The 16,464-nt window shown below is 33.7% G+C and overlaps 1 protein-coding gene across 7 annotated transcripts in view; it reads left to right on the top strand.

Annotated features, from left to right (window-relative positions):
* ADGRL2 (adhesion G protein-coupled receptor L2) overlaps nt 1–16,464 on the top strand; it is a 193,059-nt gene that overhangs the window by 93,201 nt on the left and 83,394 nt on the right. For all 7 annotated transcript variants that reach the window (XM_012661141.1, XM_012661143.1, XM_012661142.1 and 4 more), the window contains exon 3: nt 14,803–15,016. In XM_012661141.1, the coding sequence (XP_012516595.1) occupies nt 14,803–15,016 (214 nt within the window). The remainder of the gene's footprint in view (nt 1–14,802; nt 15,017–16,464) is intronic.

Here is a 16,464-nt window from a genome sequence, read left to right as displayed (position 1 = left end):
ACTCTTGGTTTGTAAGCAATTTTTATGTATTTAACTGTGTTATTTGTTTAGACAGTTTATCTTGGTTCACTATTTGATGTTTCATTTTTTATGATGCTTTTCAATGTAGAATGCTTCAGTTTGAGATAGATCAATTTATCTATTTTTTGATGGCTTTCATTTCATGAATAGGATTCCATTACTCTTTTGAGATCAGATTTATCCATTTTTCTTTTAGTTAGTATTTTTGTTACTCCAGCACTGAAGTGATTAACCCTTTTATGTTTGGAGGTCTTTTGTGACTAGAGCTTAGTACTTTGTGGAATATAATGAGTGTGCTTAATAAAGTGTGTGTGTGTGTGTTGTATTTCAGAGTTGCTTTATCTTAATTTCTGATAAATGTCAGTTTGTATTTGAGTAGTGCTTTTAGGTCAAAATACATTTTTATATCCATCAGTCTTTGTACCAGTACTGTGAATTAATTGGATATCATGCCTACTTTTCAAATGAAGAGACTGGGACGCTGATATTAGAGGTGATTTATCCAGTGTCACAGAGCTCTTTAAGGGATAGAGCAAGGATTCCAAGCCAAGTTAGTTAACTCCTTGTCCAGAATTTTTTTTTTTTTTTTTGCTATCCAATAGTTACTCATTTCAGAATTAACACTTCAGATTTAAGTTGTTTTATCTCAATAACATCTGTACAGGTTATTAAATTAATATGTTGGGGGAAGTTATATTTAAAGGGAGCATTTTTAAAATGCAATTCTTTACCTAGTCACATCCACACCACCACTTTTTTAGGGCTTTGGTAAGCAGAGAACATATTCTAAAGATCTTGTCCTTATTTAATTAACACTGTGATAAACTTAAACCTCAAGAATCATGTTATACCATCTTTAATCTGTTTCTACTCAATACCAAAACATCCACTGACAAAGTTGACAGGAGGAAACTATTATTCATTGATTTTGTGTAAACCATTTGGAATAGTGGTTGGCAAATGTTTTCCGTAAGTGACTAGACAGATAGTAAATATTTTAGACTTTGTAGACCAAAAGGCAAAATTGAGAGCGTTATATAGATTTTTATATAACAAGAGAAATGAATTACTCCCCCCGCCCCCCAAACTTATTGACAATTTTATTGCTGGACACTGAAATTTGAATTTCTTATATTTATCATGTGTCATGAGATATTATTATTCTTTTAGTTTTTCTTTTAAATATTTGAAAATGTAGAAGCCATTCTTAGCCACGGACTATGGAAAAAATAGTTGTCAAACCCTTATTTAGAATATATCATGTGGGTTCTGATAGACCAAATTTGAATTTCATTTGTAGAACGTTTGAGTATTTACTATATATTAGTATTAAATATAATATTAATATCGCAATTTTACGAGGAAACTGAAGTTCATATGTAAAGAAACTTCTTTAAATTTTGCCAAGTCAGTAAATGGCAAAACTAGAATTCAAAGCCTTATCTGTTTTTTAGTGCCCACGTTCTTTCATGTGCTCATTGTTACCGCTTATGTGCCAGGCATGGAGATAGGCGTAGTGTATACTACCATGAATAGGATGAGTTCCTGCTCACACATAGTTCTTAGTCACGATGCTGCACAGATTTGGGAAATGTAATTTTCTAAAACATACCTGTTGTCATTATAAATCTGAGTCACCTAAACTTACTCTCATTTTCTGATAAGAAGCATTCGCTTGTTTTTGTGACTCTTATCAAGCCTTTCTTCTGTTTCTCTTTTTTCCTTGAATAGTAAGGGAACTCTTTTATCTGGTAACATTCAGCTTCATGAGGATGAAATTAAAAGTATTTGAGCTTGTAAAGGGAAATAAACATTTAAAGTACTAGGGAAGGGACATTAGAGTAGTACACTAGGGCATAGCAACACTGGCTCAAACAGGGTTCCTGTGAGCCTTTTTTCCTGCAGCTCCTTGTAATTTGTTAGAATCTCTGTATCCAGAAGTTGAAACTGCTCTGTTTCCTCTACACCGTTGGTACCTGTAGGGAGCAAGTACGAAAGACTACAATGAGCCATAGTGTGTAGGGGCAGGGCCTAGACCATTGGATCTGCTTCCGTGCTGTTTCTTAGTTCCCTTGATGTTCAGCCTGGCAGTTAAATAAAGAAAGAATGTAATTTTAACTCTGCAGAAAAGTAGTATTATTTCTTTTTTAAGGTAACATTTCATAACGTTACAATGTCAGATTAAATTTATCTCACTCTCCTTCCCTGAATGTTGTGGTGACACAGATTTGAAAATAGTTTGTGTTCTTTAAAACCTCATCATTTTATTAAAAATTGACAAACCTCAACAAAAAATCACGAGAATGATAACACTGAAACCAACCATGAAATAAAAGTCATTATATCGTCATTTAAGGAATGATTTTATAACTGTTACACCATTTTTGGGAATTGGTTTCTGTTTTATCCCATAGTATCACAGTTAGTAGAGTACTTCTATAAATCATCTCTTTGCTTTAGGGAGAACTTTTACCACGGGGTGATCTTTCTGTAGCTTGTGGGAAGTGGTTGTAGTTGTCTCCAACTTGAGTATTGTTTCTTTAGCTTATTCCAGAATTGTCAAATGGAGGGATTAGCATGTGCTAAGGACACAAATATATAATAAATAAATGAATGAATGAGCAATAAATAAATACTCTTTTCCATTTGGTGGCATTTTGAATATTTCGAATTGTTATCTATGGCATTTTGAGGTGGAGTTCATAAAATGGGCTTACTTCTGCATTTAATTTCATTTATTGTGGCATTTTGCAGTTTTTAGTTGATCCAGGAATATTCATTGGGAAAAGTAATAATAGCACAGTAGTTAACAGTGTTCACTAAAGTAATTTTTTTTTAATGTATATTACCCACTTGCTTATTTGTTCCCAGGAGCTCCATATATCTTTTAGAAATTTATCTTTACATCTGTTTGTGAGATAAAAATAACCTTTATTTATAAAGAAATAGTCATACTCATGTTAGTAATGACAGTCTCTATTTTTAAAATTTCATGTAGGTAGCATAATTTAGAATCAAATCTTAAACATTGTTTAAAAGGGAAAAAAGATGAAAGTTAAAAAATCAACTTTGGTTTATAAGTTGTTTTTTTGAAGAGGGAAATTACTTCAGTAGACCTTGTTTTTTCTAGAAACCTGTTGGAAAATACCTTCTTACCTGTTAGGAGAAAAGCCTTTTTATTATCATCAATAGTATTAGTGTGTTCAGTTAAAAAAAAAAAAAGTCCCAATTTACAGTCCTCTGAGGTTTGAGGAAAATAGTTCCTTACTAAAAACATGTAGAAAGAAAGACATGAAATTGTTCCTTTGTTCAGTGGAAAAAGATTAAATGGCTGACACTTTTTAAATGATCGAATTGTTAGTGTGGATAACAATTTGTGAAAAGTCAAGAGGTAAGACTAGTTTCAGGCTGTTAATCTTTCCTATCTAAGATGAGAACTAAATACCTCATAGGAATGTGTATGGAGGTATAATACCTTTTCCTGCTAGGACACTTATGTGAGTCAGTAGTGGCTGAATGTGATTACCTTTGGGTTCCTGTTTGAGATTGAGAGAAATGAGTGGGTGGTTTCAGTGCAGTTTCAATGTTGTTAACTCAGAGAAGTTCTAGAGTTAGTATTAATTGGCCCCTTATAGATACCTTTAATGAGGAAGCTGTTGTTACACAGGTAACTTCTTCACACTTAGAATTTATTATTGCCTAATAAAAGTTCACTGGTATGGAAATCTTACATTCGTATACATTATTGTCCCTCTTGTGATTCAGTTTAAATGTGCTGAAATTTTGCTTAGTAGTTTTTTGTATTTTTTTTCTGCTTTAAAAAAATTGTTTAAGTAGGACAGAGTATTAACAAAAAGACTTAAAATCCAAATTTATACTTGCTTTGATTTGGGAGACCTGCTTGGGAAATACTAAAATGAAGTCTCCACCCTAATTAGTTTTATTCATCAGACTCTAACACAGTGACAGGAAAGGAATGGAATTCTCTAGCCAGCATGGCTTGGAGTGAGTCATTGGATGGGGCAACAAATCTCCCATTTCTGTATTTTTGCTTCTTATTTTACTGCTTTTATGAACAAATACATGCTCCAAGGCTGGATAGGGGTGAGTTAATGGAATTTTGATAACAAAAGGGTAGTAAATATATCATAAAATAGAAGATTATATTAAATAATCATTGTAGTAGAGGTAGAGAGAAATTGTTATATGTAAGGAGATAATGAAATTGTTGTTCTACTTATTCTATAATTATTCTCGAGTTTCTTTGTTAACAGTGGATAAATTATAAAGAATTAGTTAAGAACTTTAATTTGCTAACATAATGAGCATGACTGAGAAATTGCATTTCTGATGTCAACTTCTAAATATTAAACCAGTTTTAACTAGTTATAAAATACAGAGTATTTCCTATTTCCTCCCCAAAAAAGAGAGGGATATAGTTATTAGTCTTGTTTTTGTCATGGTTTTTTACATGACTACTGACCACAGCTCTGGTGTGATCTTGAAATCTAGCAGGTAGTCAGTCATTTAAGGGCATATTTTTATAGTTGAATCCCACTTCTATAAAATATTTTCTGATAATGTGCATAGCTGAAATTTATAAACTCAAAACTTTAAAATTAATATATATATAAAAAGATAAAACTTTGGTTTTTTTTTTTTTCTCCTCTACAAACAACTTTTATGTTCTTGAGTATCTTTGACATCTTTTGGTACATAGGAATTAGGGTATAAAATAAATTATAAAATAAATTGAATGCTTACTGTGTTCCAGGCACTGTTGGAAATCAAGGATACAAAAATAAATAATATTCACTTTCTATTGAAAAGCTCAGAGACCAGTGGGGGTGGAATATAAGTGGAATATAAGTACAGAGACCTTTAGAGCATGTTACCTTCTCTGATAGAGGAGCTCATGATTGTTCATTTATTCAATTCGTTCATATATCCATGTATTTAACATATCTGTGTCCTCTATAAAGAGCAGTGTAAACCGATGCTTTACTAGGTTTCAGCATTATAATGGTGAATCAGATAGATGATACCTTTACTCAAGGAGGTCCCATTCCCCACGTAGGTTAGGAACAGGGATCATTGTCATTTTTGTTCACTGGTATATCCCAAGTGTCTAGAAGAGTGCCAGGCACATAGTAGGTGCTCCGTATATGTATACTGGAAGAACCACAAAACAGATAACCCACACCTAAGCTCAGATTCTTTCCTCATTGTCAGGGAAGACTTGAACTGGGTTGTAAAGGGTAATTGTTGCCTAAGAGAAAAATGAGTAGCACATCCTCTGAGGAGGGAATAGTTTCAACACAGACACTGAATAGTTGGGTAATATTGAGGCATAGTACAAAATTCACTAATTTTTTAAAAAAGTAGATCAGCATAAAATTATCCTGCATTTGTGAACTTTGATGAAGTTATACCTATATGCTGAGAGTATAAAGTGCATTTCTTTCTGTGGCATGTATTATTTTTTAATAGATATTCTTATCAGAAATTTTTAAAACTTCACTATTAAATTGGTAATATTATATAACATAAATTGCTATGTTTTAATGGCACTTGTGAATTTTTAATCAGTGGTGGATAATTTAAAAGTTTTTAAGTGGGAGAGATCAATTTCTTTCTAATAAGGAATTTAATCCTAAAATGTTTTGAAGGACTCATAATGCATGCTTTTTCTCCTTAAAATATTGAGAGGTTTTTCAGAAGTAGTAATATTTGAACCTAACAGCTGATGGTGTTCTAAAAGTACATTTTTATCTTAGAGCATCCAACATGTACAGAATTTTGTGACTCTTAGCAAATCTTGAAGTTTTTTTCCCTTGTGGTTTATGTAACTGGGTTTAATTATGTATTAATTTTTCATTATGTGTTTATTTACTAGGATTTCTTTTCTTCCTTCCTTTCTTTTTTTTTTTTTTTTAAGAGAAAGGGGTCTCTGTTCCCCCAGGTGGGAGTGCAATTATTCAATCATAGCTCCCTGTATCCTCTAACTCTTGTGCTTACGCTATCCTTCTGCCTCAGCCTCCCGAGTAGCTGGGACTACAAGCGTGTGCCACAATGCCAGGCATGTTAGGAAATTTTGATGTGTTTCTCAGTGTAACTCACAGCATTTTGTATTTAATTTGACTTTTCTTATTAATAAGATAGTAAAATTTCAAATTACCTGTAAACATTCTTCTTAGAAAAAAATGTTAGAAGTGCCTCAAAATCTAAAACATATCTAAAATAACAAGAACTTCTATACCAAAATGCCACAAGAAGCTAAGCCATCAACTCACTGATGTTCAGTTGATAATTTTGTAGATACATCATCTTAAATTTTTGGAACACTTTCTTTTGCAATTATTTCATGTTTCTGTAAGCATTTGTTTGATGTTTCATGCTAACCAAGTTTACTTAGACACAAGTGCTTATGCTGGAAAATGACATTGTATTCTTAAATTTTCTTTATTCTTAGCATGAAAACAAGTTCAAAGGTGAAGGTAGTTTTTTTACTCTCCACATGTCATAGTTTAGGTTCTTCACATAATACAGGTGAAAAGAATTATATATTAATGTACACAAAAAAGATATTTTAGGGTTTGATTGATAAAGTAATTTCTTAAGTGGATCAAATCAAATAACTAAAACATCAGAATGACCTTTTACAATTTACATGAAATAGGTTTTTAACATACTGCCTTTCAGTATAAAAAAGTTTTATTATGCATCCTTGAATTTTAAAATTGTGATCAGTTGAGTTCATGAATATGTAGAGATAAGTGAAACAGTTGAACTGTTAGTGAATTAATTTATCTTTTAGGTTTACTTTTAACACTCTCTTTTCATCTAAATTAAGATGAAATGGAAATAAGTTTTCTGGGAGCTCCTAAATTTCAGTTCAACTTTGTTTTGAAATCATGTCCCCTCCTTGTTAAGTATTTTTCTATTTCCATTTTAGGAAGAAAGCTTATTAACACGTATAAATAGGAATAATTCAGAGATTTCATATGCCAGCACTGTAATAGACTGTAGCCTGGGTTAATGTTTCAATACAGCTTGAAGTCACAGCCTCAGTTTGTTAGAGGTTCCTGGTAATCAAAAGGCATAGTGCTTCCCGGGACCCTGAGACAGCTTGAGCAGTAACATCCATGACAGGGTTTAGTTGAAAGTAATTAAGGAAAACAGTACTAGAAAAGTTGAAGTTTTTATATTGCAGTTTAATAAGAACACTTTTATCGGAAGATATGGTTTTCTAGAAGCCTGGAGAGAACAGATTGAATGGAGGCAATGTTAGAAAAGCAAAATGTTTCTAATCAAGTGCTTGAAGTTCATCACAACAGACTGTACTATTTGTTGTCAGAGCAGCATATTTTCTTGCAGAAATGCTTATAAATCATGGAAATTCCAATGATAGAATTTCAATTCTGGTTTTACAAATTCCCATCTGGTAGCAGTGCATCTGTTTATTAGGAGTTATCCCCTGAATGTGAATGATTTCAGTCCTAAGTCACTGCACCTGTTGCCAGGAGGTATTTATTCCAATCACTAGCCTAAAGCACGGAGAGTTATTGCTTGACATTTTATAGCTTGGGGGGAAAACTGTCTTTTCAAAATCATTTGTTCAGAGAGGAGAAAATGGAGCAAAACAGTTCATTTTACTCTAAGCACCACTATTTGGCAGTATTCACATTTGCACAGCACAAAGCTGCGATATTGATTTTTTTTGCTCACAGGGCCGCCCACCAGTTCTTTCTTCGACTGTCAGAGTTGAAAGATGGATTGGATTACGTTTTGCTTGTTGGGATGCTTATTTTTTTCTTTATTGTAATAGAAATAGATTGAAAGTGCAGCTTAGAATAAATGTCATAGTAATAGTGTGGTTAAAAGGCTTTAATTTGGGATTTCTTTATGTTTATTATGTTGACTGAGCCATTTCACTAAATACTTGACCATACGACACAGTTTCCCTTCCTGATTCCCTCCTCCCTAATACCAGGAGCAGCCGGTACATCATAACTATGCCCTCTACGAGTGGAGTCCCCAGACCTATGCCGATAGTCGTCCTCATTCGGAGAGGCATTAAAGTAACATTTAAGAACATGAACCCAGGAGCTCAATTGCTGGGGTTCAAACTTAAATTTCATTCTTACTGCATATGTGACAGTGGAAAACTTAATCTTGTGTCTGCCTCAGTTTCCTCCTCTGTGAAATGGTGATAATAATAGTACCTATCTAATATGGTTGTTTTGAGGATTTATAGTCAGTAAATATTTGTAAATTCCTTATGGGGCTTCTGACAATGGTGGGATGAAGAGGGTGGCAAATCCTCTGCCCCCAAAACAAGTATAAAATTGGACAAAATTATCAGCAACAACCATTTTGGGCTCTGGAAATCAACTAAAGCCAAACAACAAATGGGGAAGCATTTATTTTTGAAAATCTGCTTCAACTTCTGGTATGAACAGTGGAAGTTTGAAGCCATTTAGCATGGCATTGCTCCCATGCCCGCCAGCTCTCGCTCCTTAACTGTGTCATTGTGGTAGTTTCATCAGGGTGAGGGTGGCCTTAAAAACCAGTGGTTTTGCTACCATGGAGAGTTGACTTGATTTGGAGTAGAAATTAGAAACCCATGCCCAGCAGTGTTGTCAGTGGGAAAGAAATGGGGAAAACCTGTAGCTCTGCTAATCTTTGTTTGGGTTCCAGTTGGGAGGACTAGAGAGCCAATCTGAAACATAACAGGGAAATCTTGGAAATGAAAGAGCCGTAAGTTCTCTATGCCTTCTTGACTAACCGGGAAGCTAAGCACATGTTCAGAGGACGCATGAGAGGCCTTGGCAGGAAGCAAATAACTGAGACTGACTTGAAAGCTGCCTGAACTTTTAACACTCTCCCTAATACACACTCAGATCAGCGGAGGGTGGAAACCTTATTATGGACTCATGGTTTTTGTGCAAAGTCTCTGTCCAATCATTGGCTGACCACTAAGCTGTACAGATAGAGGTGACCTCTAGGAACCCAGGCTACAGAATAAAAGTAGAATTGAAAGAAAACATGGGCAAAGACATAATAAGCAGCCACACCCGGGGCGGGGCGGGGGGGCACAGATTCTGCGGATTAAATCCAGTCAAGATAATAAAAAGAAAATACAACAACAGCAGCAATTCTCAGGAGAAAAATCTGAATCCAGGGTTGCTAACAGTCTATTATTTAAAACATACAGTCATCAACAACAACAAAAAATTTACAAGATATGCAAAGAAACAGGAAAGTTGACCCATACTTAGGAGAAAAAGCACTCAGTAGAAACTGCCTCTGATGTGGGCCCAGATGTTAGATTTAGCAGATAAATATTTCAAAGGAGCTATTATAAATGTTCAAAGATTCAAGTAAAACTACATTAGAAAATTAAGAGGAAATATGATGACAGTGACTTAACAAATAGGTAATCTCAATAGAGAAATAAAAACTCTTTTTAAAAGGCCTTATAGAAATTCTTGGCGTATCTTGGTTATTATATCAGTGTGTTGTAAATAAATAAAGTTTTCTCCCACAAATACAGGTATCCTAGCTTCATTTGAACCCAGAGATTCCGATTCAGTCGGTATGGAATAGAGCCTGAAGATCTGACTGTCATGCAGTCATTTTTGGAAATCAATCATTTGGCAAATGATTTTGAAAAACTATGTATTCTAAAATAGCCCATTTAAAACAGCTAAGAATTGCTGCCTACAAAGGAAGAAAGTTTGATTAAGAAATGACAGCCACACATGATTTCTTCCTGTGATTCAGTACCATTGTAGGTTATTAATGTCATATAAATAAAGGGGTAAATAAATGTTTTTAAGAATAAGGGTTTTTTATCTTTCATAAGATTTACTTAGTAAAAGTGTTGGGTTTTAAAAATTAATATTAATTGCAGTAGTTTTATAAAAGTCTTTCCAAACTTCCTTTGAAGTACCATTGTTAGTGGAAGAGGTTGAACTATACTGGAGTTTTCAGGGAAATAGAGCAAAGTGGCCAAAGAAAGCATAACAGTTTACTTAAAAATTTATATAAACTTTTCTTTTCCCTAATTTACCCATGTTTATTTTCTCGTTTCCACTAAGCCTTTGCTTAAAATAGTTAACAAAGGAAGGTGTTATCCTGTGATTTGTCTGAACCCTACCTATTTCATCACGTGGACTTGTGAGAATTATTTTGACCATACTTTACAATCTTTATTTTTGTGCCACAACACCTCCATGTGAGCAATGTCATTATGTTTCTATCTTAAAGAAATACAGCAAGTAATTTATTAATTATTGATCACTTGAAAATGTTAACCAGCCTGCGTACTTGATTAAAAGGAGCTTGTCTGTTTAGACAAGAATGGAGAAATTTCATAGGACTTTGAAATGACTGTAATTCTTCAGAAAAGGAAAGTAAAACTCAGAAAAGTAAAGTGACTTTGCCAAGTTCACAAGATTGACCCAAACACTCATACTGCAGTGTTCAGGGCTCTTTCCATCTATATACATATTTAAACAGTATAGAGTTTTATCTCTTTGTGGTATGTATCTCTGCATTTCCACAGATATAAGTTTCTCTACTATCTGTATGTTTTGTGAACCTTTATAATGATTATTTCCTGTCAGATTTACTAATATTTGATGATTTTCAGATCGTTTGAAAACTTACAAAATAAATCTTGTTGTATTACCAACAAAGTGGCTTGAGTAGTCACGGAATACTTTTCTGATTATGGCCATTGATCAGAGAGCATGGACTCTGGAGTCTGAGCACCCTGCATGGGTTAGAATAGAATCTAACTTGCATTAATAGTAATCCCTGAGACCCTAGATTTACTACTATTTGGTATCTTAGTTTCATACTCTGTGAAGTTGGTATTATAACAGTAACTACTCCAATGTTTATTTTTTTTTGATGATGTTAAGCATAAAACAAAGACATTCATATAAAGCATTTAACTCAGTGCCAGCACATAGTAATAGATCGTAAATGTTAGCTATTACAATAGTTTATTTCTCTTGTCATATTTTTTATGGAAATATGTATTTCTGGTTGAGAACACAAGAGTTTTGATAAATGAAAACTTATTAATATGTAACCCATCTGTCTTTTAAGAAGCACTAATGAACTCTAATGATACATAAGAAAATAATAACAGAATTTAGTATTTTTTACTTTTGGGGGGATCATACATAATTTTTCTTGATTATAAGTAGTTTGTTTCTTAATGTTCACCATTTTGATTTTCACTACCAAAGGAAATGGATATTACAGAGAAAAACACATTGCAATTTATATTGTGTTAAACAAATACTACTTGTTTAATTTGATGATTTGGCTCCACAGTGTTATTGGAATTATGTATCATGTGCCGTTGTAGGCATTAGGATTATAACTAAGAATCGCAGTCTAACAGGGTAGATACATATCAAAAATGAATATACACAGGTACTGTGTGCTATAATAAGCACATTAGTAAAGCACATTAGGGAAGATACATATAAAGTTTAATGGAAACAGGAAAGAGAACAAGAATTTAGAAAACATTTTTTATTTAAAATAATAGACATAGCATTAAATAAAGCAAAATTCACTATCACAAACTTAGTCCATTTCCTTTTGCTATAACAAAATACCTCACACTGGGCTTTAAAAAGGAAAGAGGGTTATTTAGCTCACAGTTCTGGAGTCTAGGAAGTCCAAGATGAGTGGTCACAACTGGTGAGGGCCTCATGCTGCTTCCTAGCATGGTGTAAAAGTGAAATGGCAAGTGAGTGCATGTGAAAAAAGAGCAAAACTAATTAATTCATGCAAGAACTAACCGTGTTTAAGCCAATGAGAAAGACTGTGTCTTAGCTACTCAATTGGCTAAGGCAGGGGAGTCACTTGAGGCCAGGAGTTGGAGGCCTGGGCAACATAGCAAGATCTTGTGTCTTAAAACAAAAAAAGACTTTATATTAAAGGCCACCTCCCAAAACTGCCACACTGGGGACCAACATGAGTTTTGGTAGAGACCAACCATATTCTAACCATAGCAAGAACTCATAAGTTCTTTGCAGTGAAAACATAAGTACCATGATCTCTTTGCTCCAGTAGATTCTGTTTTGGGAATCCACTAAATTATTAAAGTGTGCTGATCTTTCTTTTCCTTTTCTTTACTTTTTTGGATTACTATGACTAAAGCTTTTAAGATCCTCTCTGTAAATTATCAAAACAGGAAGATACCCAGTATGTAACTTTCAAAAGCAGAGGAAAATTCACTTAGAGTCATAACCATATAATTCTGCAAACTAACAACAACAAAAAAAATTAAAGGGCTCAGTTTAAAAACCACAGTGCTTCATAACCAATTCTATGTTTTTGACAAAATAATAAGAGCTGTGAATTATAGCTCCAAATCAATTTTTAATAGTGTCTTCTAATATTTCTATCATTTTCTACTAATATAATTTATTCTGTTTTATTATGGAAATGGAAATGCAAATCACCTGTCTATAAAATAGGTTACATCTCAAAATTTTATTTGATGTCACTGTTTTGCCACAGAAATTTGTCAGTTTCTGAAACCATAAAAAATATTTTCAATTGAAACAAATATACTACTAGATTAAGCTGAATTATTTGTATCGGCAATACCATACAGGATTAGGAAATGGAAAAGAACAAATACATATTTAAGTTTATTTGTGAACTTATTGGGGACAAAATATCTTTTGGAAGTTTGGCCTGCTTACCATTTGTCCTGACATTTGCCGAGTTCTATTTCTGTATTCCTTCTTCATTAATGAATAGTGCATCTCTCTCCACATACTTTCAGTACTCTTATATTCCATAAACCTTCTTAGGGAAAACCAGCGAAGGCTGGAGTTTGCCACAATCCCCTGAAGATTTCCTTGTTCCAAATTATGTATTCTTTTCTTCCTTCTTCAATCCAGTTATACATTTAGTTTTCTCAGTAGAACTGAGAGTTCAGCCAAGTTTGAGAATTGCTGATTTTCTAAATCATAACAATGTGTTACCCAGTAACCCTTTTGGAGAATTATTTACATCTAAGAAAGAAGGTGCATATTTATCCAGGTGACTTTCTAGTTCACTGAATTAGTGAGAAACATTTTGCAATAAAGATAAAGAAAACAGGTTTTGGCATTGAATTGACCTGGACACAGCCCAGCTCTTCAACTTGGAACATTGTATTTTACTTCTGAGTGTAAGGGTTTTTTCTATAAAAGGGATATGTGAGATAATTCATGTGATACAAAATAATTAATAGAGATAAGAAAAAAAATCCTGAAAGTATTGCTAGTCTTTTATAATAGGAATGCCATACATGTGACAGGTTAGAGAACTGAAATTAAAAACTGTGTCAACGTAGGAGAAGGTTTTGATATGGCAGCTAGCCAAAGGTAGCACCCCAGGACAGCAAGGATGTCCTTCTCACACGTACTTTTTGGCTATTCTTGGCTTTCCCTGCTTTTACTCTTTGTCCTGTGCTCTGTTATTACGTTAGAGGACCCCTGTTTGAAAACAGTGCTTACAACTTAAAATTCTAGTCTTCCATTCCATTCGGGAATCTTTTATATATATAGCACTCATGAACAGTGGTTGGTAAAGTCTACCTCATGTACCATACGTAAATTCATATAACACTTTACGCATTTTTATGTACCTTATTTCAATTTTAGAATCATACAGGTAGGAAAAGTAATGTCACAGATGTTAAATCTACATTTTATAGATGACAAAACTGATCTTAAGAGAAATTTTGCCCTTGTAGGGTATTTACATTTTTTGGATTGGATTGGAGCAGTGGTGGCTCCTTTGAATGTCCATCTGCTGACTCCTTTCAGTGACGTCAGTTTTAAATAAACTGTCTATAAGTTGAAATAAATTAGTGTGCCATAAGTATCTTACTGTCATAAGTGTCTTAAGTTATTTTGGGGAAAACTGTTAAGACAGAGGCACCGTATTTTTAAGTTAGTGATACTAACAGCAATTAATATGTGTACATTAAATGAGAAAGTAAGGCCAGTGCATAGCAGGGCTTTTTATTCCATTACACAAATGAAAATTGTTTCTTGATTAGTTGTTATATTCTATATTTATAAAACTTGTCACTGTAAAGTCAATCATTAAATTTGTAAGTATTTATTTATTTATGCATTTATTTTTAGAGATGGGGTCTTACTCTGTGACCCAAGCTAGAGTGCAATGGCATGATCAAAACTCCCTGCCACCTCTAATGCCTGGGCTCAAGCAATCCTTCTGCCTCAGCCTCCTGAGTAGCTGGAATTACAGGCACGTGCCACCACATCCGGCTAATGTTTTTAAAAAAATTTTTTGTAGAAACATGGGGTGTCGCTTTTTTGCCCAGGCTGGTCTTGAACTCCTGACCTCCAGTGGTCCTCCCACCTTGGCCTCTCATAGTGCTGGGATTACAGGTGTGAGCCATCACACCTGGCTAGATTTTTAAATTTTTCTTTGGATTTACTCAGAAAGAACCATTTAGTTTCTGATTATACAGAAACTATTTTGTTAGAATAATTTTAAAATGCCTTCTAAAGATGAAGAGTCCAGTAAAGACATATAAAAGAAAAATATTTAATATAATAAATTTCTGACACATAGTAAAGAATCACAAAATTATTTAATAACTGCCTAAATTTATGACATCTCTTAACTCTAGACATGAATCATATTACTTGAAAATGCCTTATTAAAATAATTGATCTCATAAATGAGTTAAAGTTTAATTTTCTTTCTTTTTTTTATGTTAAGGTTTCAGCAGAGCAGCTTTACCATTTGGGTTAGTTAGGCGAGAATTATCCTGTGAAGGTTATTCTATAGATCTGCGATGTCCGGGCAGTGACGTCATCATGATTGAGAGTGCTAACTACGGTCGGACAGATGACAAGATTTGTGATGCTGACCCGTTTCAGATGGAGAATACAGACTGCTACCTCCCAGATGCCTTCAAAATTATGACTCAAAGGTAAATATTTATGTGTTAATATCCCATTTTAGGTAAATATCCATGTGTTAATATCCCATTTTAGCTACTGTATCCAAATCAGTAAAATTATAATTCCAAAGAGGATAGATACAGCCATATCCCTGCCTGTTTATTAAACTGAGTTGGGTTTTTACCTATTAATGTTGATTTCTTCTTTATATTATGTTTTCAACAACATTCAAATTTGTACATTATTTTAATGTAGATTGATTTATATCGGAAGAAATAGACATAACGTTTTTCTTTTATATTGCATAAAGAGAATAGTATTTCAAGTGTAATCTAAATTTTTTGTAATATCAAAAATGTTTAAATGTCTGGGTCTTTGGCAATAATTGCTCCTTAACTTTTTTTTAATTCATAAACTTTATTTTTAGAGCAGTTTTAGGTTTATAGCAAAATTGAGCAGAAAGTACAGAGTTCCCATATAACCCCTGCCTCCATACACGCATAACCTCTCTCAATGTTGATATTTCACATTACAGTAGTACATTTGTTACTACATTGACACATCATTATCATCCGGAGTCCAGTTTTACTCTTGGTGTTGTATATTCTATAGGTTTTGACAAATGTGTAATGACTCGTATCCACCATTGTAGTATCACACAGAATACAGTCATGTGCTACATAAGGACATTTCAGTCAGCAATGAACCACATATACCACAGTGGTCCCATAAAATTATAGTGGAGCTGAAAAATTTCTACCTCCCTAGTGATGTCTTAGCCATCATAAAATTGTAGCATAACACATTACCTTTTCTGTGTTTAGATATGTTTAGATATACAAATACTTAACATTGTGCTAAATTGCGTATGGTGTACTCCTTTGTAGCCTAGGAGCAATAGGCTATACCATATAGTGTAGGTGTGTAGTTGGCTATACTATACCATCTAAGTTTTGTAAGTGTACTCTGTGAAGTTCACACAACAACAAAACTGCTTAACAACGCATTTCTCAGAAAGTATCCCTGTTTTTAAGCAATGCATTACTGTGGTTTCACTGCCTTAAAAATCCTCCGTGCTTTGTTTATTTATCCCTCTTGTCCCCCTAATTTTGGTAGCCGCTCATCTTTTACAGATTGGCTTCTTTGACTTAGTAATAGGCATTTAGATTTCCTCTTTGTTTTTTCGTGGCTTGATAGTTCATTTCTTTTCAGTGTGGAATAATATTCCATTGATCCATTGCCCTCCTGAAAGATATCTTTGCTGCTTCCAAGTTTTGACAATTATGAATAAAGCCACTGTAGTCATCTGTGTGCAGGTTTTGTGTGGACATAAGTTTTCAGTTCATTTGGGTAAATACCAAGGAGTATAATTACTGGATTGAATGGTAAAAGTATGTTTAGTTTTATAAGAAACTGCCAAACTGTCTTCCAAAGTGGCTGTACCATTTTGCATTTCCACCAGCAATGAATGTGAGTT

Source organism: Propithecus coquereli, unplaced genomic scaffold (assembly GCF_000956105.1).
Source record: "Propithecus coquereli isolate 6110/MARCELLA unplaced genomic scaffold, Pcoq_1.0 Scaffold7, whole genome shotgun sequence".
Lineage (NCBI taxonomy): Eukaryota > Metazoa > Chordata > Mammalia > Primates > Indriidae > Propithecus > Propithecus coquereli.
This window is presented reverse-complemented; position numbering and strand designations above follow the sequence as displayed.